Raw genomic sequence first — 25,781 nt, 5'->3', positions numbered from 1 at the left:
TTTCTTATCATTCGGAACAAGGAATCTTAGTACATGATTGTTCTAAACTTGGTGTGAATCAATTTGGGCAGGTAATTCCTACGAGGAGGAAATGGGCCCAGTTCCCAGTAAGGCAATACAAAAAAAAGTATTATAATAATTTCAGACTTCTGAGAAAACCAGAAAGACTGAAAAACAAAAGTCTTTAAATGTCCTGGTTTCCGAGTTGCGCGGGAACCGTAGCTGTGCAGGCAGAGTGGAGAGAGAACTGCATCATGGGTAATGCTTCAAACTTCAGCAGCTAACACAGGTCAGTCAGTGACAGCCGATAACAAAAAGGGTCAAAGAGGCAAATATTGTGCGTGTTCCATAGAGGCTAGGCTACATGTATACACTGCCACCTTGAACCGTGAATTCCTTCTCTTTAGACAGTGGTGAAGAGGCCATATCACACAGGGCTGCTGGTCTCTCTCTCTCATCTCCTTCTCTTTAGACAGTGGTGAAGAGACCGTATCACACAGGGCTGCTGGTCTCTCTCATCTCCTCTTTAGACAGTGGTGAAGAGGCCATATCACACAGGGCTGCTGGTCTCTCTCTCATCTTCAGTCAGTTCTGCCACGTGAATTAAATCGCTGAAGTGAGCCTGGTCCAAAAATCACCTCTCATCAGCTCTTTACTGTAAATAAAATATGCTACACACACAGATTCAAGGTAGCAGTGTAACAGAAGAGGGTCAAGAGGCTGCCTGTAAGTCACAGAGCATTCAGTCTCAACTATCGGTCTCTAACGGCCACAGAGCAGCGAGTTAGCTGCCGGCGCGCAGCGTGGCTCTCACTAAGACGTTAGCTGCAGCGTGGCTCTCACTAAGACGTTAGCTGCAGTGTGGCTCTCACTAAGACGTTAGCTGCAGCGTGGCTCTCACTAAGACGTTAGCTGCCGGTGCGCAGCGTGGCTCTCACTAAGACCAATGGGGGGGGGGGGAGACTACATGGATGGCCTGGGAACACCTTTGTTCTAAATGTACCACACTGCTTGTACATACTAGTAACGTGTAATTCAACTATAAAAAAAAAGGGAGAAACAAAGGGAGCAAAATATGAATAACTGAAGATAATATTTACTAATATATATGGGTAATAATAATAATAATAATAATAAAGGTTTTTGGTATTGTACAGCAGAGGGTTAGTCGACTTGGTTGAGTGCAGCCCTTTAATTAGCATCTACAACTGTAGGCATATGTTGAAGAATGGTTACCTATTAGGGGTGTAATGGTACGTGTATTCGTCCCGCGACTTCACGGTACGGTCGTCACGGTTCGGTACATACAGCCATACGACGAATACGTCTCATACGACACTATAGGTGAAACTAGGGTTGCACATTTTACAAATGTATGCTCAATATATCTACTTGACTTTACACTGGCTTACTTTGATCTTTTTTACTCAGTGGATGCTTGAACACAGAATGACACCGGTATCACTGACTACTGCGGCAAGCCTAGGTGGAACTAAGTATATATATAAAAAATATATATTTAATTATAATAATTATTATACATATATAATAATAATTAATTATGAATATTTTTCCTGCTGTACCGAACTCGTACCGAACCGTGACCCCAAAACAGAAGTATGTACCGAACCGTGGCTTCTGTGTACAGTTAGACCCTTGTTACCTAAGCTACCTAGCTACATATGACACAGCAATGCAGCCAGCAGTCAGTCAAAACACTCGTTTCCATCCCGGTATCGTTAAAATATTTAATTTCCATTTCAGATCTTTTTATTATCATTCCTTTTCTCTCTTTCCGAGGCAGATCACGCACAGGGCGGGAGAAACGCTGCAAATGTAAAAAGGTTACATTACATCTTTAAATCCATCTGGATATTCTGCTCAGTAAAACAAAACAAAAACAAGGGGACTGAGAGGACACCTCAGCCGAGTTCCCTGTGTGAACACTCTCCCCCTCGAGACCACTTCACCTCTATGTCATCTGCACTTCAAACCAAAACGCTCTTCTGAAACACTTTAAACCAAGAGGCTGGGTGGAGAGAGGCAGGAGAGCTGAGGGAAGGGGGGGGGAGAGAGAGAGAGAGAGAGAGAGAGAGGGGAAGAGAGAGAGGGGAAGAGAGAGAGCGAGAGAGAGAGGGGAAGAGAGAGAGAGGGGGAATAGAGAGAGAGGGGAAGAAAAAGGACACTGTATTGGCTGTAAGTCTCTGGGTCCTTCCTGTAGATAGTATGTGTGCGTGTGTGTGTGTGTAGAGTTAAGGGGCTGGGAGGTCAGGTTATGGCAATAAGATAGTAAGGGACAGGGTGGGGCCGGTGGGAGAGTGGACCTCAATGAACGATGAGGGCCCCAGCAGCGTAGCTCACAGAACTGTCCTGCCAGTTATGGCACTCGCTGGACTGGGCATAGTTCAGGAATGAGAAGTTCATTTCTACCCCGCTCTTCCTCAGCTCCTCCACAGCCTGTCAAAACACACACACACACACATTACACAGGAGATAACATTATTAACATATACAGTAGATGCACACATATATATAGACAGATAGATATACATACAGACAGTTATGCAGTACATACAGACACACAGACAGACATACAGCTTTACAGACACAGATATTCATACATAGTTATAAAATACAGACAGATATTCATACAGCTCTCAATCAGGATGCGTCCTAGAGCCACACAAACAGTTGATTATGCTGCTCAGTTCAGCTATTAATGACCATCGGATGGATTTCTGTACCTTTCAGGCTATGGATAATAAACGTTTCAAACCTGCAAGTAGGCTAACAAAATAGGAATGCAGAACCTTTTTTCAATTTATGCAACTAAAAGAGCATTTTGGTGGACACTTTGGTCTCCCCTAATTCAAGTAAAGAAGTAAGCTAAAAATGTATCTCTTCACCATAGCCTTTTAACACATTCCTCTACTTACTCATTACATCCACACTGTGATTATTGTAAGCTATTTCATTGCACTGTTTTCACTGTCTATTGTTACTGCATTGTATGTCTATTTGTATTTAATTTTTTTATTATTTGTTTAAACAAACATATAAACAAACATGACAACACACGATAAGATATAAAAGCATTATTAACAGTGCACATCCAATGAAATCACCATTTAGTTAAATGTCTTATACAGGATATACCCCTAATACCTGCTATCTAATACCCTACACACATATGCTCTAGCTCGTACCCCCCCCCTCCCGGACCCCCCATTGGATAATCCATCCATTATCCCTCGCTCCTAACCAGACACTACCATTATATGCTAGCTTTTATTCTCTCCACCACTTCTAACCACATTGTCATTTTGGATTCATTGAGACCCAAAATTTTTGCTGTAGATATTTCTTGATAAATCACATCGAGATATGTAATAATCCAGACCTTTCGGCATTTTTTTTCCGGTTGGAACCATCGTGGTGATGCTATCAGCTTTTTAGCCACTGTGATACCCGATAAAACCAATCTCTTTAGCTGTGGATGTACTGCACACTCAAAAACATCATTCAGCAGTAATACAGAGGGGTGTACAGGTATATTCAGAGTTAAGAGATTTGATAATTGCTGGGTCACCTCTTTCCAGAATATCTTAACTGGTGGGCAGTCCCAGTACATGTGCATAAATGTTCCCTCGTCCCCATTTGTGCATAAGGAGCATTTGGAGTCTTGTTTAAGACCCATTCTGTTCAGTCTTATAGCAGTCAAGTATGTCCTGTGAATATAGTTAAGATTGATTTGTTGATGGTCCGGGTTCCTTGATGTAAATCGAACATTTGCCCAGGCTCCTTGCCAATCAAAATCTTTTTCCAGGTCTGGTATATCCCTCCTCCAGACTGAGTCTAGGTGGAGGGTTTCATTTATGTCCATTATTTATATCTTTTTCTTTTGTCTTTTTTGTTTACTGCTGTGAGCACTTTCGGCTGTAATTCTTGTATGAAAGGTGCTATACAAATACAGTTATTATTATTATTAATTGTGCCATACCTTGGCTTTTGCTGAAACACTTATGGGGAACAGCATGGACTGTGCTGAGAAGGATTCTACCATCATTGAAATAAAACTTGCTTCCAAAACTCACAACTATTCCTTTAACTTCATCTCTGTCTACATTACATTCAACGACACAATATATTTTTTATCAGCATAGCATATTTTGTAGGATAGAGCAGTTATTGTGAAGAAAATGCAATGGGTATTTGCCAGCAGAATGACATTCAAGCTAATATGTTCAGAAAACTACTTTGGTCACTAAATTCTTGCCCCTGGCGTCTCACATTTAGCAGCACCCCGCCAGTAGGGGTGGGAATCACCAGCTTCATCACGATACGATACGATAACGATTCTTTGGACAACGATACGATATTTGCTGATATCACAAAGTCTGCCACGATACGATACGATTCAGGTGCCTGCGATCGATATGAGACGATATTATGTGCCCATTTAACACAATCAATCACATTTAGATCAACAAAAAAAGGCTACGGAAATATCAATTGACGTTTTTATTTTTGAGCTCTTCCAGACATTTAAATGAAAAACAATCTATTATTTTTTTTTTTTAAACTTTGACCAGTCAGCTGGTTCTTTTAGCGTTTATCGCTTTTTCATCGCATTCATACTTGGTCAAGTTCGACCGACAGAAGCAGGCTGAAAGGGTTCAGATGGGGGGGAAGACACTCTGGGAAAGGCACGGCTGCCGTCCGGGATTCGAACGCGCTCAGCCCCAGATCCGTGACGAGCACGGTTGTCCACGGCGCTGAAATAGCACTCGCGGTACGTGGTGAGCTACTGGAGCTCCCCCAATCTATTGTTTTTAATACAAATAGACATGTTCACTGTAAAGTACCACGTTTTTATATATTGAGCTTTAAACTTCAAGTAAAATGTTTTGGAACTCACAACACGCAACCTAAAACCCCTCCCTCTCCCAAACTGTTCCTACAATTGTTTTATGTTGCATGATGATCATGAATACATAATGTTTAAATATCAACATTATCTGTCCATCGTCAGTAAATACTATCAATATAACAATATATTACTCCTGACTTCATCTGGTCTTTTCAAACGCACACACAGAATGCCCCCCCCCCCCCCCCCCCATCTCCTTCCCCAGTCCCCTCTCCTCTCTCCTGTTCTCTCTCAGGGTTAGCTGCTTAGCTTAGTTAGCTTAAGCAGCTGACGCAACGTTAAGATAAAAGAATGGCGACGATGCAAAGCATGTTAGATGCATTTGACCCGTTGCGGGAAAAAAACTGCACAGACCAGCGTTTCCGTTAGCCGGTAATTACCGGTATTTGACCGGCAAAATCTGTTGAAGTCCGACATATTTAATCTCTCCGGTCATAATGTCCGGTGAAAATAATTCCCTCTAAACACAATTAGATTATTTGAATTGTATTAAAATAGGCTAAAATTAAATAGCCTATGCGATGAACGAAACAAACAATCATTACATTTGTTTCATCGTTGCTTCACCAAGCAGCCGGTCTAATAATGACATCCTGTTGTCAGCGCGAGCTGGCTGCTGATATATTTGCGAGAAGCATCCATCTGCCGGCCGGCAGGGTGCAGTACTCCAATTCAGCCATTGGCAATTCAGCTGTTGGGTGGGGGCGCTGCTGAGCGGTTTCCAGACCGGACCTAAAAACACTGCTGCTCCATGCTTCACGTAAATATATCAGCAGCCAGCTCGCGCTGACAACAGGATGTCATTATTAGACCGGCTGCTTGGTGAAGCAACAATGAAACAAATGATTGTTTCGTTCATCGCATAGGCTATTTAATTTTAGCCTATTTTAATACAATTCAAATAATCAAATTGTGTTTAGAGGGAATTATTTTCACAGGACATTATGACCAGCACCAAGTCGTTGGGAGGTGGAGATATACATCACGCAAACCCACGATAATGTTGCCGTCTCTCTCTGCCAAATTTCTCAGTTCTTCGCTTGATATAATTAATACAAATGTCCAATATAACGGAATTCGTTAGCTCATAAAAATGTGATTATAACAGACTGCTGTTTATTAAGGTCAGGCAGACTGCCCACCGACACCTCAAGTCGGCAGCAGCACGAAGTCTCGAGGGACTTATTTTATTTGGAATATATTAATGACTGTATATACGCAAAAGTAGCCTAGTTTTAAGTTAAAATATTATAAATGCCTTGATGATGTCATTCTTTATATAGGCCTATCAATTGTTTTTAAGCTCAATAAACTCTGACCGGAATTTATCCCATTTGTCCGGTAGATTTACACAAAAATTCTAACGGAAACCCTGGCACAGACTTATATCGGGTCGCAAAATAGGCGCTCTGTAGCCCTGCTGTGCTGTACAGAGCTACACGCGTTTCACTACTGGCCGGATACGACTCGCCGAATTTTCAAAATAAGAGTATCGCAATATGTCGATCTTTTTACGTTGCATCGATCCTATTTGATTACATTTACATTACATTTAGCAGCACTATGACACTCACATTTAGCAGCACTATGGCCCTCACATTTAGCAGCACTATGACACTCACATTTAGCAGCACCCCACCACTCACATTTAGCAGCACTATGGTACTCACATTTAGCAGCACTATGGCACTCACATTTAGCAGCACTATGGTACTCACATTTAGCAGCACTATGGTACTCACATTTAGCAGCACTATGGTACTCACATTTAGCAGCACTATGGCACTCACATTTAGCAGCACTATGGTACTCACATTTAGCAGCACTATGGTACTCACATTTAGCAGCACCATGGTACTCACATTTAGCAGCACTATGGCACTCACATTTAGCAGCACTATGGCCCTCACATTTAGCAGCACCCCGCCACTCACATTTAGCAGCACTATGGTACTCACATTTAGCAGCACTATGGTACTCACATTTAGCAGCACTATGGTACTCACATTTAGCAGCACTATGGTACTCAAATTTAGCAGCACTATGGTACTCACATTTAGCAGCACCATGGCACTCACATTTAGCAGCACCATGGTACTCACATTTAGCAGCACTATGGTACTCACATTTAGCAGCACCATGGCACTCACATTTAGCAGCACCATGGTACTCACATTTAGCAGCACTATGGCACTCACATTTAGCAGCTTGATGTAATGGTTTGCTTCCTGCCCCTGGTACTCACATGTAGCAGCACTCCAATGGGATGACGTCCACAGATGGTGTTGTGGTATTTCTTCAAGTAGTTGGTGAAGGAGATGGGGTCCAGCTGTTCTATAATTCCCATTCCCTACAAATGTAACATTAGAGACAAGGAAGTTCTGGTTAAAGTCAAGTATTCCTTTATTAATTCCCTTGTCATGACAGCATGGGGGAGGTACAGGCATATAATATCATATAAATAATAATAATAATAATATCTTAAATTTATATAGCGCCTTTCAGGAGACCCAAGGCACTTAACAGCTAAGGGAGGGGGACAGGGAACAACGTAACAACAAAATAATAAAATCAAGGAAAGAAAAAGAAAACGAAAGAAAAAAGGGGAAAAGAGGCAGTCATTTACAAATTTGGTGAAGAGGTGGGTTTTGAGTTGGGATTTGAAGGAGTGCAGTGCAGGGATGTAGCACTACGGATACCGATACCTGGGTTTGGGTATCGGCCAATACCGATACAATACCCATTGTCCAAATGTTTTCTCTCCAAAAAAGTAAAAAATATATATATATTTTGTTTTTAAGAATTGTAAAGGATCACAAGTGTGTTTTTGATTTGTTGTAAACAAAGACAGAAAATAAACTTCATTCATTCAATTAATAAACTGTATGCCTCACTGTCACTGTGTGGAAGAGACTGGGATCATTCTTTTGTGCAAGGCAACATCAGGCTCGACTTAAAACATTACTTTCCTAACTTAATGAAACTAAATGTAACAAATTAACACAGATATATAAATGTACTGAATGGTTATTTCTTATTTTATTTATTATAAAAAATAAAAAATAAAAAGTTATCTGTTAGCTGATACCGATACCAATATCGGATCGGTGCATCCCTAGTAGGGACAACTGACCAAGCCGGAGGTACCGCTGACAGCTGGATTCTAACCGGAACCACCAGCCACCCTGAAATTATGTTTTTTAGTAGCAGGAAATGGCTTTCTTTATTGCCTCCCCGATGGGGGGGGGGGGGGGGGGGGGGTGCAGATCCTATGGGGAAAGCCCTCCATGTACAGTAATAACAAGATAATTTCTTTACCATTTTATCAAGGTGTTCAATAGATCTGTAGATCTCCCCTTGGGATTCATCGTAGTAGGTGTAGTGGAACCGCTGACCTGCAGGGAAGAGACAGGCATCAGTGTATAATAGAGAGTAGGGACTTCACAATACCACACTCTTATAATGTAATACCACAATGTTATCATGTAATACCACAATGTTATCATGTAATACCACTCTTATCCTGTAATACCACAATCTCATCATGTAATACCACAATGTTATCAAGTAATAGCACAATGTTATCATGTAATACCACAATCCTATCATACCACAATCCTATCATGTAATACCACAATCATATCATGTAATACCACAATGTTATCATGTAATACCACAATGTTATCATGTAATACTACAATCCTATCATGTAATACCACTGTTATCATGTAATACCACAACCGTATCATGTAATACCACAATGTTATCATGTAATACCACAATCCTATCATGTAATACCACAATCCCATCATGTAATACCACAATCCTATCATGTAATACCACAATGTTATCATGTAATACCACAATGTTATCATGTAATACCACAATCCTATCATGCAATACCACAATGTTATCATGTGATACCACAACTGTATCATGTAATACCACAACCGTATCATGTAATACCACAATCCTATCATGTAATACCACAATGTTATCATGTAATACCACAACCGTATCATGTAATACCACAATGTTATCATGTAATACCATAATCCTATCATGTAATACCACAACTGTATCATGTAATACCACAATGTTATCATGTAATACCACAACTGTATCATGTAATACCACAATGTTATCATGTAATACCACTCTTATCCTGTAATACCACAATGTTATCATGTAATACCACAATCCTATCATGTAATACCACAACCCTATCATGTAATACCACAATGTTATCATGTAATACCACAATCATATCATGTAATACCACAATCTTATGTCATTTCCACAATGTTATCATGTAATACCACAATCATATCATGTAATTTCCACAATCGTATCATGTAATACCAAATCAAATCAAAAGTATTTGTAAGGCCCGACAACACACGTTAATGTCCCCATGGGCCGGACACATCTTCTTTAAACAAGTCAAGAAGAAACATCACAATAAGTCAAGAAACAAAACAAGAACACCATAAGGTCCAACAAATTTAAAATAAATGCAAAATAAATGAATGCAATGCAAACACTCCAGTCCCAGACATACCCCACGCGAAGGTAAGGAAAAACTCACTAAAACCTAGCAATAGGAAAAAATGCACCACAGGCAATGTGGAGGAGAGAAACCTTAGAAGGGCCAATTCAAGGGGGGGGATCTCCCTTCTTAGATGTCGTGATAGTAGTGTTGCAGACGGACAGTTGGTACCACAATGTTATCATGTAATACCATAATCATATCATGTAATACCACTCTTATCATGTAATACCACAATCATATCATGTAATTTCCACAATCGTATCATATAATACACCACAATGTTATCATGTAATACCACAATCCTATCATGTAATACCACACTCTTATCATGTAATACCACTCCACTCTCAAGTGCATGAACTGCAAGTTTAAGAGCACTTTGGCAAGTTTGTCATGTCATTATATTATTCACAATTTGCATAACAGAGTGCCTCTAGTTCCTATCTTATTGACAAGCTGCTGCCCTAATATGAACTATCAATTTCTACTAGGGGTAGACTACCTCAACGACTACCGCCCTGTAGCCCTCACCTCCATAGCCATGAAGTGCTTTGAGAAGCTAGTGAAGGGCTACATCTGTTCCTCCCTCCCCATCAACCTGGACCCCCTGCAATTTGCATATCGCCCCAACAGGTCCACGGAGGACGCCATAGCCCATGTGCTGCACACAGCAGCATCACACCTGGACAAGAGGCAGGGGAACTATGTGAGAATGCTGTTCATCGACTACAGCTCAGCATTCAATACCATAGTCCCCTCCAAACTCATAGCCAAGCTCAGGGACGCCTATTCCTTAATGACAGGTCATGAGTGCTGCTTTTGCTTCCGCGTTTTCCCTGATTGGCTGCGCCATGCCCCGCGGCAGGCGCGGCAACCGCAGAGCAGAGCGGCAGAGCGGCGGAGCGGCAGAGCGCAAGCGGAATTAGGTAACCACCGCAGGAATCCGCCATGATTTTCATTCGGCGCTTCAGCTCACCTGGCATAGCAGCGGTCCGCGGTCCTGCGGTTCTCGTTGTTGACGAGTTCGAATCCCATGATTTTTTTTTTCGCCGGTTAAGGTTAGGCATGGTTAAGGTTAAGGTTAAGGTTAGGCATTGTTTCGGAGTTGGTTAAGGTTAGAACGGTTAAGTTTAGGCGCTGTTAAGGAGCTGGTTAAGGTTAGAGTTTGTCAAAGAGAATGGCAATATTCTTTCTATGGTTAAGGTTAGGCATGGTTAAGGTTAAGGTTAGGCATTGTTTCGGAGTTGGTTAAGGTTAGAACGGTTAAGTTTAGGCGCTGTTAAGGAGCTGGTTAAGGTTAGAGTTTGTCTTAGAGACAGCCTATTTCCGCACTGCCGCTCTCCCGCGTTGCCGCGGTCACATGGTCAAATTGTCACATTCTTGCACTCATGACCTGTCATAAAGCCACACGCCTCAGGGACCTGGGCTTGAACTATGACCTCTGCCAGTGGGTCTTGGACTTCCTGACGGGCAGACCCCAGGTGGTAAGAGCAGGCAACTGCACCTCCTCATCCATCACGCTCAACATAGGGGCCCCCCAGGGCTGTGTTCTGAGCCCCCTCCTCTACTCCCTGTACACACATGACTGCGTGGCACAGCGGAACAACAACACAATCATCAAATTTGCTGATGACACAGTAGTGGTGGGCCTGATCTCTGCCAACGACGAGAGGGCCTACCTGGAAGAGGTAGAAAATCTGTCACAGTGGTGTCAGGAGAACTGCCAGAGCCAATCGGATTCATTGTGGAGCCTCAGAACAGCGTGGAATACTTATGTACAGTATGTAGCGTTAGTTCAATAAAAGCGATCGATTTTTGGAATGGCGATCAGGAATTAGAATGATCTTTTTGGAGAACATCTGATCTGAGGTAAGGAATCTATTTTACAAGTCTTGGGATAATCAGAGTTGTATTCGCTGAGATCTCAGCGTTTGCCCTATGTGTGTGTGTGAGCGATCGCTTTGAGGAAATCAGAGAATCGATTTTTCAGATCGCCTATATAGCGTGCATACGTACACATATACTATCGATAATCTAGCGTTTATTTGAAAACGATTCATAAATAGGCCGAAAAATGACAACGTTTTTGTGTATTCTAGAATATTCCAGAAAAGGGCGATCATCATGGAATATATTCCTTGAAAACGAGGGCTTTTCAAAATGCTATAAAAAACGAAAATGAACCGATAAAAAAACAATCCGCTTCGACAATGTTGACTGGAAAACGAGTCATTGATAAGCGACGGGCAGATTAGACAAATAGCCATAATTTAAAACATAGATTAGGCATTATTAACGATAACATTGAAGTGGATGGTGGGCATTCAAGCGGTAAATCAAGATTACGCTTGGGCTCTGAAAGTGTTAACAATGCGTTTCCCTGAACAATGAGTGAACTAAAGTATTGTGCTTTGTCAGCAGATAAAACATTTGACGCTATAGGAGAGGAGACTGTTGTGGTCTTGGTCCATGAAACAACTATTACTTGGCATTTATAGGACAGCACGCCTCAAAAAGAATTAAATAAACCAAACAAATCATCTCTGTCAAACGTCTTTAATTTTGCAAACGCCTCGTCAATAGGTACAAGCCGCGCCGGTTCCTTTGCAGCTGGCTTTGGATTCGCAGCAGCTTAGCCTTTAGCTGCTCGCGCGTCGTCGGATTTTAATACACCATCATAGCGGTGGTGATGTTTTCAGGTGACTTATTAGGTTGGATGTGTTATAGCTTGTTGCCCCTTTCCCTCCTTGTGGAACTTCTGCATTTGTTACAAATAGCAAGCAACTACCGACGCCGCCATGTTTGTTTACTATCTGTGCTGCTTCTGAAACTTACGTGGCTACGTCACAGCCAGGCATGAGAAAGGGAGCGCTGGGTTTGTGAAAAACTCCCTTCGCCTCCAGTCACACACATGTTTAAGTGATGAACTGCACTACTTTTGGTTGTTTCTAAAGATTTTAGAGACGTTTTATACTCATACTAAAGGTTCTTGGCTTGTGCTACATAACTATCAACCTCTGCAGCACCAGTGCTATGTGCAAGAAGAAGTTACCATACAGCCCTATAAGGGTTGGTACAACGATACTTCAGTTCTAGTGAAATATTCATGCAATAACCTTAATACAGCAACTCATAATTTGTTCCCCCCAATTACGGTTTTGTCCAAAATGAGTATTTTTCCAGATTTTTCCTTAACCGACACTAAGAACATTAACAGTGCGTGTAGTCCTTTTCACAGCTGACTATGCAGCTGACTATGCATGTCTTGCTCACCCCAGCCTGTCACCACCAGCCTGCCATCCCAACCATAACCTAAGATGAGCTTGCAGGAAGCATTATGGGAGCTACCTGTAAGTAAGTGAATTCTACACATCTTGACAATATCATAATATGTTTTCTATATTATATCCATAATCATTCATATATTGTGTTCCATGTCTTCTTTGTGCATCTAGTTTTATACTTTGTATACTTTGTATGTAATGTTCAATAGTGAACATCTTTCTCACACAGAAAGATTAAAACTCTGGAGTGACCAGGCCAAGGAGAAAGTGATCCAGGGATTTAAGTGGCCCACGTTAGTTTACGATGGTTATCGTGAGGAACACCTGGTTCCCTGCTATCTCATCTTAAATGTCAAGGAAAGTTAAACTACTTGACTTATGCATCCTTAAATGTAATGGCTACACTTCTGCTCTTTCTTTGTCGTAAGAGGATATACGATACCCCACTCTTTCCTTACCTCTTCTCCTTTTCTCACTCTTCCTCTCTTTCTTTCTCGATGCACTGGCCTTTATTCATTGCTTATTTTTTTCTATTTTTCTCCCATCCCAATTTTCGAATTCTCCCCTCCCCTGTCTTGAACGTTGCTCGCATCGAGAGGGAGGGAGAGAGAGAGGGCCAGGTCGGTCGTAGGGAGGATAGAAGCCTTGCATCACGTGTCCCCTCCGGTACACGAGGAGGCAGCCTGTCACATCTTTTCACCTGCCAGCGCGGACTCTCATTGGCAAGGTGTAACGTGTGGGAGGCTCACACTACCCCCGCTATTTCCTGTCTCTGCTGTGCAGGTGTCCCCCAACCGACCTGTAGGAGTCGCTGTCCACAATGTCCAGATTACCACCCATCGACTTCCACCCGCTGACTCTGCCAATTGAGCCAGTATGACGGCCGGCCCGAGCCGGAGGCAACGCCGACAGCCGGATTTGAACCCGGTCTCTTGCGTTGGTGACGAGCGCAATGTCCGCTGCGCCACCCAGCCGCCTTATTCATTGCTTTTGTATTCTTGTATGGATCTATATTTGTACCATATTGAACTTTAGAAATCGTCTAATTATTATAATATCAGACAGCAATCCATTCTGTCCAGGCCAGGTTCCAGGCCAGGTCTTGCTCGAAAAAGAGATCTTTGATCTCAAGTGACTACCTGGTAAAATAAAGGTTAAAAAATTCTACATTCATTGCGCACACACATCCACACACTCACTTTAAACACTCATCTTTAACATTCACTTTAGATACTTTAAACACTACACCGTGACCATATTTGATCTATTTATTACTAAAAGATTTGCACTACCTCTCCACCTAATCTTTGCATTTTGTACTTGAGTTTTGTATATACCGTAGTATAGTGTTTGGTCTTTATTCTTTATACTGTATGAAGCACAATCTCAGGGGGCCCATACAGAACCAAGCATTTCACTGTAATGTACATGTACCTTATATTATATGTGACAAATAAAACAAAACTTAAACAAAAATATTATTTTCTTATATCAAATAAGATATGGTGGATAAAAAATAAATCCTTACCCCAGTGGCAGAAGTCGGAGGAGATGATGAAGAGGTTGGAGGGGTCGGCCAGGTACTTGCTGAGCAGCTTGCCGTACTCCTGCTCCTTGGACTCGTTCAGGGCGCCGACCAGCACCGGCACGATGCTGAACTCGTCTTTATGGCTGAGAACCAGAGGTAAGACATAATACAATAATCGTCAGAAAAAATAAAACCAAACATTAGAGACAAAAGGTTCACTGGATGTGTCAGTGTCATCACAGGGTGCGTTTCCATTGGCAGCTCCGAGTCATGTGCTTGTGCTCAATGGTTCCTACCAATCAGCATCCTTTGAGGAAGGAGGCGTGATTTAGGTGCAACAAAAGAGTGCCGGCCCTATTGCAGGTTCAAAGCACGACTTCCCAGACTGTTCTGTGTAACAGACCATCTGGCGGGTCAGGCTATCTCTTTTAGAGCAAGGTCGGAAATTAACCTGCCACCAGCCAAATGTAGTAAACTGACTGACTGTCACTGGTAAGTGTCTATTTTCTGTGGTAGGGCTACCCATTTGTTTCCGTGTGGATTACAGATTGTGCCTTTAACCTCTTAAGCCATATTTTCAGAAAATTCGCCTAAAAATACATACCTAAGTAAATGGAAGATTGCTCCACTTCTACAATGTCAGTTTGCATGTTCTCGGTATCTAGGGACATCTATGGATCTCAGGGAATGTATTCACAGTGTCAGAAATAGTGTGTCTGTATGCGGCTGGGTGGCGTAGCGGAGATTGCGCTCGTCACCAATGCAAGAGACTCCGGTCTCGAATCCCGGTGTCAGCATTGCCTGCGGCTTGGGCCAGTCGTCATACTATCTCAATTGACAGAGGTAGCGGGTGGAAGTCGATGGGTGGGGATTGGACGTTGTGGACAGCGACTCCTACAGGTCGGTTGGGTGTAGGGCTGGGCGATATATCGAGTATACTCAATGTATCGCGGCTTGTTCTACATGAGATGTAGTAAGTTATTATATCGTGAACATCGAACATGTTGTCACGTCGCGGCTGATGAGACTTTAGCTTTAGCGCAGAGCTGTCCTCTCATTTCATTATAGACACATGACCAGCGCGGACTTTAAATGACATGCAATTGTCATTTCATTAGACAGACCAGCGCGGACCTTTAATGACATGCAATTTAATTGACGCAAGCAATGGGCTAACGTTAGCTGCTAACAGTTATCCATGATGACTAGGCTAAGCTAACTAGCGTTAGATTCTAACCCTGGAAAACGCTCAAAGCGGACTCCACAACACTAGTTCCATTCGTGAGGAAAGGGGGTGGGTTATATTGGCGACGCTTGACAACGGAAGTTTAAACATAACTTCATATTTATTGGTTATTCGTTTCTTTATATCATCCAGTTTCCATCTCCGTGTATTAAACTCTTCCTGTTTACATTCGAGTGTGACATCACCTACGGCAGCTTAGATCAGGGGTTCCCAAACTTTTCAGGCCGGGACCCAGAAAATAAGGCGTCAGAGAGCCGCGGCCCAATGCACATAGTCAGGCTTTTTTTTTTTTTTTTTTTGCCAGGCGACCGATTTTTTAAGCCAAATATCACTTCAATCCTATTACGTAATTTAGTTCAAGTTAATTATTCATTTATATGTGCTATTTATGAGAGGGCTAACTTGTTGCAAAATAATAATGATAATAATAATAGCCTCATTAAAATACTATTGTTGCTTCGGTTGTTTTCAGCGTTTTATGTGCATAATCTGTTATTTAGTTTGAAATGTTCGTTGAAATAAGTAGATTTTTCGTTTGTTTATTTATTAAGTTAATATAAAACCATATAGTCACATTTTAGAATACAATAGAATAGAATTTTAGAATACAACTAGAAACACTGTCCTGGCCTGCTTCTAAGTTCAGTGGCCTGACAAAAAAAAATATATATATATATATTTTTACTTTTTTTTTTCTTTTCTTTTTTTAAATCATCTCGAACCACTGGCTTAGATGATCAAAACGCAAACCTAGTACAAAACCCGAGGGGGGGGGGGGGCTCTCTCTCTCTCCATTAAATGATTTAAAGTAGCCAAACGTTACAGTATAAATACTAACTGGATAGTTGATGATATAAACATTTCATTTCATTATCTGAAATATTCTAAAATCATTAAGTCTGCTATAAGCCATTATCCCTTTGTGTGTGATTATTATTTTCTCACAGTAGTGTGTATATATATATACATAATATATATATATGTGTGTGTGTGTTTGGCTAAAGTGGATAGAAAACACAGTACTAGGGATGTCCGATATGATCGGCCTACCGATATTATCGGCCGATATCGGCATTAAAATGTGATATCGGAAAATATCTGTATCGGTTTTCAATTTTTTTTTGAATGAAATCTACTGTAAGTACAGTTACTTTTTTATAATGTAAATTGCTCCGCCATTTTTCATCAGATTGCAACGCCGTTTTTTGCTAGACATTCACAGAAAGGTAGAGAAACTAACTGCGTTCTAATGTATGGCAATAACGTACAGGTTTGTTCCCGCCGTGAGATATGATCCAAAAAAAGAAAAGAAAAAAAAGCTTGATCGACAGGGGCTGGCGTGAGCTGGGAAGTGTCGTTTTTTATTTTATTCGAAAGCCCATCAAAAGCCCTAGGTCTCTTCTCTCAAAAGACTACACTCAAGTTAGGTTGCGCCAAATCCTCACGTCTATAAGCACCTTTTTCCGACTCGATGGGCTGATATTTCTATAAACTCATATTTCACTAATAACACTTAAAATCCTTGGTAAACAAACATAGTGCTGAAAATATACACTTTGACTGCTGTTTTGACAGGGTTAGGGTCTTTAATCTTGGCTACATTTAGAGAAAAGAAAATGCAACATTAATTCATACATTCTGTAGAGATGGATTTATGGCGTGATATCAATCTTGTACCATACCGGACTGCTCGGGCTTAAGAGGCAAAGAAGGAGACCAAGTGTAATCAGTATTCAGGCACCTCTGACAAAACCACCCAATGACTCAATGAAGGTTCAAGACAGATCCCCAACTGGTCCAGAAAAACCTTAACTTCAGACAGTGTCAGCACTCATTATCTCAGAATTTATTAACATGTCTATTCTACATATTATATTTACTATTATATTCTTGCACAATCTTAGCGGGCATGGCCAACCGCATTTCACTGTATGCCCTGGTATGTATGTGATAAATAAACCTCTTGAATCTTGAAATCATTCATTGTTCAACTTCCTTATTTGCTGAGAATCTCTCAATGAATAGTGATGAGGCTCCATGCTGAACACATCTGGTTGGCTGACTGCAGAGGCTCAGGTGGATTCATGAGAAGTAGACTAACATGTGGAACTGTGCCTGCTGCAGGACGATGAGCTGCTGAGATTAGCACACTTTCTCATGTTTCTCATTTACTCAACATCCCGGGACTTTTGATTTATCAGGGAAGAATAAGAAGGGAAGGGAGAATAAATAAAGGTTTGAATGAATGAATGACTTGATGAATCTGTGCCTAATCACCAGATTTAAGGAAACGATAGGTCATCAGGTCAGAATACCAGCGTTCTATGCTCTGCTTGGTGCCATATTTTGGTGCCAGTTCTATTTAAGCATATATTAAGATTCAAAATATACAAGCTATCTGAGGAAATAAACATCAACCAATATACAGTATCAAACGTCAGCTAGTCATCATAATCGAGGAGATGGCAGACCCCATTCAACTCAATGTCGGCCGAACTGCAAGTTTCCACACTTGGCACCAATGCGCTTTCACACGCTACACTATGACCCTTCCTTCTTTTATAGTGTCCTTGGCATGCGATTGTGAACAGCGCTACCGGTTGGTATCTTACCTCTCCATGGCTTTAGCCGTGTAAGGCAAGTGCATTTCAATACTGTGCTCATCCTCATCCGTCTGTAGGCTCATCCTTTCAAACATCCCGGTTTTCCAGAGGTCAGCGTACACTGCAGGAGAGAGAGGATGACTTAGGGTTGAAGGGAGAGAGTAACGGCAGTATTGTTAATAGGTTTGCCTATCGTTTATTTTCCCTGGTAAGGTCATTCTTCTTCAAGCAGGTACTATTTTAAAGCTGGCGTCTTGATTAAGTGCTTGGCAGTGACAGCGAGCATGTGAGAGAATGGATTTATCATCAGTCAGGGAGACTCCAGAGCATGCACTAATATAAAATAATTAATACATCTATTGGCATAATAAGGAGAATTAGCCACCTTGTTACCACTAGCTGTCTTCTTACTCTATATTATAGCCTAATTTATCCTCATCTTTCTTACTGTAATTTAGTATGGGCAAGCACCTTCCCAACTAGTCTCCACAAAACATTAGTCCTCCAGAAGCACAACGTTGCTGTACAATTTAAGACCTACTTTAAAAACAATGATTTGTCCCACTCATACACTACTCGTCAATGTTTACCTCTTCATCTTCTTAAATGTATTACACGCAGAGGGCAATTTTCTATGAAATATAGAGGTGTGAAATTATGGAATGATTTTCTCCATCTGGCAAAAAAAAACTTCAAAAATGTACAAAAAAGGTTTGAAAGAACATCTTGATTATTATATTGTAACTTGTGTAATGTGTATTGTAATCAGTGTATTTTAACCTTTTTTTATTTCACACACACACACACGCACACACAAACAAGGTCCTTACATTGATCTTGTTTTCCAACTTGCTATATGTAATATAATTATGTTTATTATTATAGGTGGAGGTTTCTTATAAACCTTCTGGGCTTTTCTGCCTCTTCCTGCACTGTATATCTTTTGTACAGTTGTTGTTATTGTGTTGTTTTTATACTGTGCATTTTTTTTTTTTTTTACTAAACTAAACTTCACACCAGCGTATCACACACCAGAGTATCACACCAGCGTGCATACCTTTATTTGTGGCGTTCTATCATAATATCCGGATCGAGAGGGAAAAACAGATTCCTCAATATGACATGATGATATATAACTGCTATTGGTATTTGACCATTTCCCCCAATATAGAAATTCAGATACAAAGAGTCACAAGTAACACGTCAGAAATGTGAGCAAATCATCTTAATTTTGTCTCTACTGGAAAAGGCCCCAAACCAGTGGTCTTCTAAGCTACGCTGTTCAGTAAGAGCTGTGGATCAGAACTCCGTAGCAGTTGATATGGAGCATTTATACATCTCCTTTATCCAAAGCGCTTTACCATTTGTTCCTCACATTCACCCATTCACTCACACATTCATACACCGATGGTGGAGGCAACCATGCAAGGTGCCAACCTGCTCATCGGGGGTTGCTCAAGGACACTTCGACACGTTGCCCGGGGGAGCTGGAATCGAACAGGGAACCTCCGGATTACCAGACAACTGATCTACCTCAAGAGTTGAGGCAGAGGAATGAATGAATGAATGAATGAATGAATGAATGAATGAATGAATGAATGAATACCCTTCTGGTCAATCCTCAGGTCGTACAGAGGTGTTCTATAGACCTCTGCAGGGGACAGGGCGCAGCGGGACAGGGGCACATGGTGAGAGGGGCCCAGGATGAACACCCGTCGACTGCAAGACAGGAAGACAGCAGCTCACATACACTGCTGCTCAATACACTGCTGCTCAATACATACACTGCTGCTCAATACATACACTGCTGCTAAATACATACACTGCTGCTAAATACATACACTGCTGCTCAATACATACACTGCTGCTAAATACACTGCTGCTCAATACATACACTGCTGCTCAATACACTGCTGCTGCTCAATACATACACTGCTGCTCAATACACTGCTGCTCAATACATACACTGCTGCTCAATACACTGCTGCTCAATACATACACTGCTGCTCAATACATACACTGCTGCTCAATACATACACTGCTGCTCAATACACTGCTGCTGCTCAATACATACACTGCTGCTCAATACACTGCTGCTGCTCAATACATACACTGCTGCTCAATACACTGCTGCTGCTCAATAGACTGCTGCTCAATACATACACTGCTGCTCAATAGACTGCTGCTTAATACACTGCTGCTGCTCAATACATACACTGCTGCTCAATACATACACTGCTGCTCAATACATACACTGCTGCTCAATACATACACTGCTGCTCAATAGACTGCTGCTTAATACACAGCTGCTCAATACACTGCTGCTCAATACACAGCTGCTCAATACGCTGCTGCTCAATACACTGCTCAATACGCTGCTGCTCAATACACTGCTCAATACGCTGCTGCTCAATACACTGCTCAATACACTGCTGCTCAATACGCTGCTGCTCAATACACTGCTGCTCAATACACTGCTGCTCAATACACTGCTGCTCAATACACTGCTGCTCAATACGCTGCTGCTCAATACACTGCTGCTCAATACATACACTGCTGCTGCTCAATACATACAATACAGAACAAAGGCCTTCTCCTACAACCTGATGGTGAGGAAACAAAATTAAAAGTAGAAATGACTCACGTAACAGAGGGGTCAACCTGCTTGTAAGCATGTGCTGCACAGGCACCGCAATACGTATATCCTGCATGTCTGAAAACAAACAACAACACATGTTATCAAAACAACACACACTGCATGTCTGAAAACAAACAATAACACATGTTATGAAAACAACACATGTCTGAAAACAAACAAGAACACATGTTATCAAAACAACACACACTGCATGTCTGAAAACAAACAACAACACATGTTATCAAAACAACACACACTGCATGTCTGAAAACAAACAATAACACATGTTATCAAAACAATAACACATCCTGCATAGGGATGGGACGATACATCGATCCAGATTGATATATCAATCTATTATCAATGATCCAATAGGATCGATGCAACGTAAAAACATCGGTTCATGGGCGGCTGGGTGGCGCAGCGGACATTGCGCTCGTCACCAACGCAAGAGACACCGGATTCGACTGCGGCTGTCGGCGCTGCCTCCGGCTTGGGCCAGCCGTCATACTAATTCAATTGGCAGAATTAGCAGGTGGAGGTCGATGGGTGCTAATCTGGACGTTGTGGACAGCGACTCCTACAGGTAGTTTGGGGACACCTGCACAGCAGAGACAGGAAATGGCGGGGGTAGTGTGAGCCTCCCACACGTTACACCTCGCCAATGAGAGTCCGCGCTGGCAGATGAAAAGATGTGACAGGCTGCCTCCTCGTGTACCGGAGGGGACACGTGATGCAAGGCTTCTATCCTCCTACAACCGGCCAGTGGGGGGCATATGCGAGCAACGTTCAAGACAGGGGAGGGAAGAATTGGCACATTGGAATTGGGATGGGAGAAAAATAGAAAAAGAGGAGAAAAAGTGGATACAAAAAAAATTATCGGTTCATATTGCGATACTCTTATTTTGAAAATCCCCTGGCGAGCATATCCGCCCAACAGTAGCTTCACTTGTGTAGACGTTACAGCATAACGCCAGAGTCCGCTTATTTTGCGACTTCGAAATAAGTGCCTGCTGTTTTTTTCACAACGGGTCAAATGCATCTAACATGCTTTGCATCCTCGCCATTCCTTTATGCCCACATCACGTTAAAGACCAAAATTAACGTTACGTTAGCGTACGCTAACTAAGCTAACCCTGATCAGAGTCATAGAGAGAACGGGGACTGGGGAAGGGGCATTCTCCCTTTCTGTGTGTGTGCGTTTGGAAAGACCCGATGAAGTCAGGAGTATAATATATTTGGGTCAATGACGTGACGCCTAGTTTTTCTGTCCCACTGAATTTCTTACCTTAAAAAAAACATTAAAATTCATAAAAAGATGACATGTATCTCTAATACCTTCCCCACATACAGACCCACTCTAACTCCTCCAAACATTTGAGTTATTGGTAATTTTTCTGCTATCTGAAGTGTCAAATGTCCATGGGGCGACCGTCCAGCATTGACTTCTATTGGCATAATTTCAAACATGTTTTGCATTCATTGACAAAATTATGAAGCATTTGCACATATACTTCCATCATAATATACAAACAAATGTTGTCCGCATATGTTAATTTTATGAAATATCATCTGGGGCGACCATCAAGAAAACACAATTGTGGGCCTTTTATTTTGAAACCACCTCAGCCAGTCACATGTGAGGGACCCAGAGAAACAACTAGCAGGTTAGTAAGTCTCTTTCATATTGGCAAATAAATCTCTTTTTTAACTGCTGTAATGTACTTGCCACTTTTGGATGTCTTGTGGGACGACCGCACCAAAACTGTGAATAATACGTTTTATCTGAAAATCTATATTTTGATGATGAATTTGATAGTGACATGTGGTAAGAGCTAGCTAGTTTGGTTTCTGTAGCTAATGGTTAGCCTGTAATATTTGACTGACCTTAAAAACATCATCTGGGCGACCGAGTATCATGTGGGGCGACCACTGCTGAGTGTTTTAGATGATAGATATATGTCCTGTATTTGTAGTTTCTGTATATTTATATTTTATTCTTGTTTTATATACATAAAGTTCTTGTTTTAGCATAACTCTTTGTATACTTTAACATATATTTTTCAACATTTCTGTCATTTTTCATTCCTATTTAGGAATTAACATTTCTTTTTGAGTATTGTACCTTCTTATGAGAACATTTTTTAAAAGGTATAGCATGACATTCCATTTAGGTAATTGTACATGTATTAGTCATGTTTAACTAGTTTAACCTATTTTCTAGATGGCACAAACAAGCAAACAGAAGACTGCTCACTACAGACAGCGGGTCAATGCAGACTATCTTGCCAGGAAAAGAGAGAGGTAAAAAAAACTATAGGTAACATGCAGTATATCTTTCTCTGGTGTATTTCAAACTGTCATGTTAGTAGGATTAGGAATGACCTTTTCTGTAATATCTTGAACTTAAGTTTGTATGTAATTTAGCCCACCAGAATTAGTATCACATTATACACTATTGTTTCAGTGAGAAGAAAACAACAGGGCAAGATTCCATGTGAAGTCAGATGAGCTATCGGAGAGGGAGAAGGCTGCATCCAGAGGTTACAGGGAGAAGGAAAAAGATGGAAAAGGCGATGCTGGACCTGACACCACCACCCATGAAGAACACTCCACCAGTTCTGGCTGGTGTAGAAGTAGAGAAGAGCAGCAGGGCAAGCTGTGGTGGATCCCCTACCTCTAAATGAGGATTTGAATCACTAACATTTACTTTGATTCTACAGTAGGTTTAACATCCCTTGAAACCATAGGTTATATATCCAGCTCATGATCAACAGTGACATATTTCAACAATAAATGTTCAGTGGATTGCACTGTGCAACATCTCCATTATAATCTGATCAAAGTTTGTTTCGTGTTTGATATATCTTTGGGGAATGTTGACTGTAGGAGCCAAAGCTATATTGTATTGTATGAATGTTTATATGTTTATTTTTATAACCTTACATTGAAACGGCATTAGGAATATTGATTGGATTTAGATAGTCATTGAACCGTCTTATTTGTCATAATAGAACATTCTAGAACATTTGTGATGTCAGTGTGATGTCATGACCGAACGTTCTAGAACATTTGTGATGTCACAGTATGATGTCATGATCGAACGTTCTAGAACATTTGTGATGTCACAGTATGATGTCATGACCAAACGTTCTAGAACATGTTTTACTTTTGTGATATTTGAATGAATTGAAGAATATTTTTGTTGACCACTTGAAAAGATTGTAATAAAAACATTGTTCAGTTTTCTTTTGTCTGAACTGCATTGTGTAACATTTTAAATAGACTTTTAACTACTCTCATCATTTGGGGCGACCATTTGTCATGCGGGGTAACCAATGATTGTCAATAACTGTACTAAATTCAAAATAGAATATCCATCAGTTTTGGCTCAAATATTAATCACTGGTATACTATGCTTAAGTGGATACTATCTGTACACATTTTAAATAATTTGTATGGGTTTTAGAGCAAATATGGGTTTTGTAACTGCATTACGAGGGAGACACTGCCATTATAGAATAAACTTGTGAAATCATGGTTTACAAAAAATTAAAGGGCACACAAGCCTGTCTTTCTTAAGATGTATATTTAATTACTGATACCTGTTAAAATATTAGTAATGTTAAGGAAATATATTAATTTTGAGATAAATTACGGTCGCCCCAAATTACTTTTATTAAGGCCATGTCCTATTAATTCAACTTTAAAAACACTAAAATCTATTTTTTTTTTTTTTTTGCATAACTGCATGTATACACTACATTCCAAATGTTTGAAAAATGGCCAAATATATCCTTATTTTTTGTATTTTAAAATTGGCCTATTGAAAAGTCTTATCCGTCAATGACCCATTTATAGTAAATTGGCTTCCGGTTTACGCTCGGATCAGATGGCTGTGTGACTTTTCCGAGCTCCGTGACCACTTCACATTAATATTGATAACGACGCTAATTTTACGCCATACGCTCACATTATACTTCGTAGTTATGGCTAAACAAATACCGAACAAGATTGGAACATTAAATGAGGTTGACGGTGAATTTATCAGGACTTTGTTCCGTGTTGAGCTTGATGCTAGCATGCTGCAGCTAACCAACAGACTGGACTCGCTCCAGGAGGATGTAGCTAGCGCGACCACACGGCTCACTAGAGTGGAAGAAGAGATGGCAGAGGTTGCGATTGTAGCTGAAACCAACTCCACTGAAATCTCGGTGATTGAAGACAAGTTTCTTTTTTACGAAAATAAGATGGCTGACCTAGAGGACCGGAACACAAACACTGCATCACTGGCCAAGAAAGCTCAACAGCGCCTCTAATTCCTCCGCAAACTGAGAAGAGCTGGAGCCTCAGTTCCCATCCTGTGCCCCTTCTACCGGGGCACCACCGAGAGCCTCCTGACCAGCTGCATAACAGCGTGGTACGGCGGAGCCCTGCACGGCATCCTGCCGCAAGACCCTGCAGTGCACGGTCAGAACAGCCGAGAGGATTGTTGGTGCCCCCCTCCTCTCCCTTCAGGACATTTATAATACACGCCTGGCCCACAAAGCACTACGCTTCGTGGGCGACATCACCCACCAATGACAACGCTTCTTCACTCTCCTGCCCTCCGGGAGAATGAGGAGCCTCCGAGCTAGGCCTAGCAGACTGAAAGACAGCTTCATCCATCAGGCTGTCAGTTAGCTGAACCCTCTCCCAGCTCTCCCATCCTCTCTTACTCTGCCACCACAGACTCTGGACTAAGAACAACCCCCCCACACAGACACACACACACCCAGCTCTCCCCTCCTCTCTTACTCTGCCACCACAGACTCTGGACTAAGAACAACCCCCCCCACTAGGGCTGCAACTAATGACTATTTCGATTAGTCGACTAATCGAAAAAAATTATATAAAAAAATATATATATATATTTATTTTTTATAATTTTTTATTTTTTTTTGCACTACCTATCTTTGTGAAAGTGGCTTCTCAGCTCTGGTCCAGCTGAAGACAGAGCA

General features: G+C 41.3%; 1 protein-coding gene across 1 annotated transcript in view; it reads right to left on the bottom strand.

The window, feature by feature from the left end:
• Nucleotides 1–1,734: 1,734 nt before the first annotated feature.
• Nucleotides 1,735–25,781, bottom strand: part of memo1 (mediator of cell motility 1) — a 28,269-nt gene continuing 4,222 nt past the window's right edge. The window contains exons 3-9 of the mRNA XM_084322099.1: nt 20,788–20,856; nt 19,750–19,862; nt 18,153–18,264; nt 14,295–14,437; nt 8,249–8,325; nt 7,176–7,280; nt 1,735–2,457 (exon numbers count right to left, since the gene is read on the bottom strand). Of these exons, the coding sequence (XP_084178225.1) occupies nt 2,326–2,457; nt 7,176–7,280; nt 8,249–8,325; nt 14,295–14,437; nt 18,153–18,264; nt 19,750–19,862; nt 20,788–20,856 (751 nt within the window). The 3' untranslated portion in view covers nt 1,735–2,325. The remainder of the gene's footprint in view (nt 2,458–7,175; nt 7,281–8,248; nt 8,326–14,294; nt 14,438–18,152; nt 18,265–19,749; nt 19,863–20,787; nt 20,857–25,781) is intronic.

Source organism: Notolepis coatsorum (genome assembly GCF_963971535.1).
Source record: "Notolepis coatsorum genome assembly, chromosome: 9".
Classification (NCBI taxonomy): Eukaryota; Metazoa; Chordata; class Actinopteri; order Aulopiformes; family Paralepididae; genus Notolepis; species Notolepis coatsorum.
The sequence above is the reverse complement of the archived record's forward strand: the minus strand, read 5'-3'. Positions and strand labels throughout refer to the sequence as shown.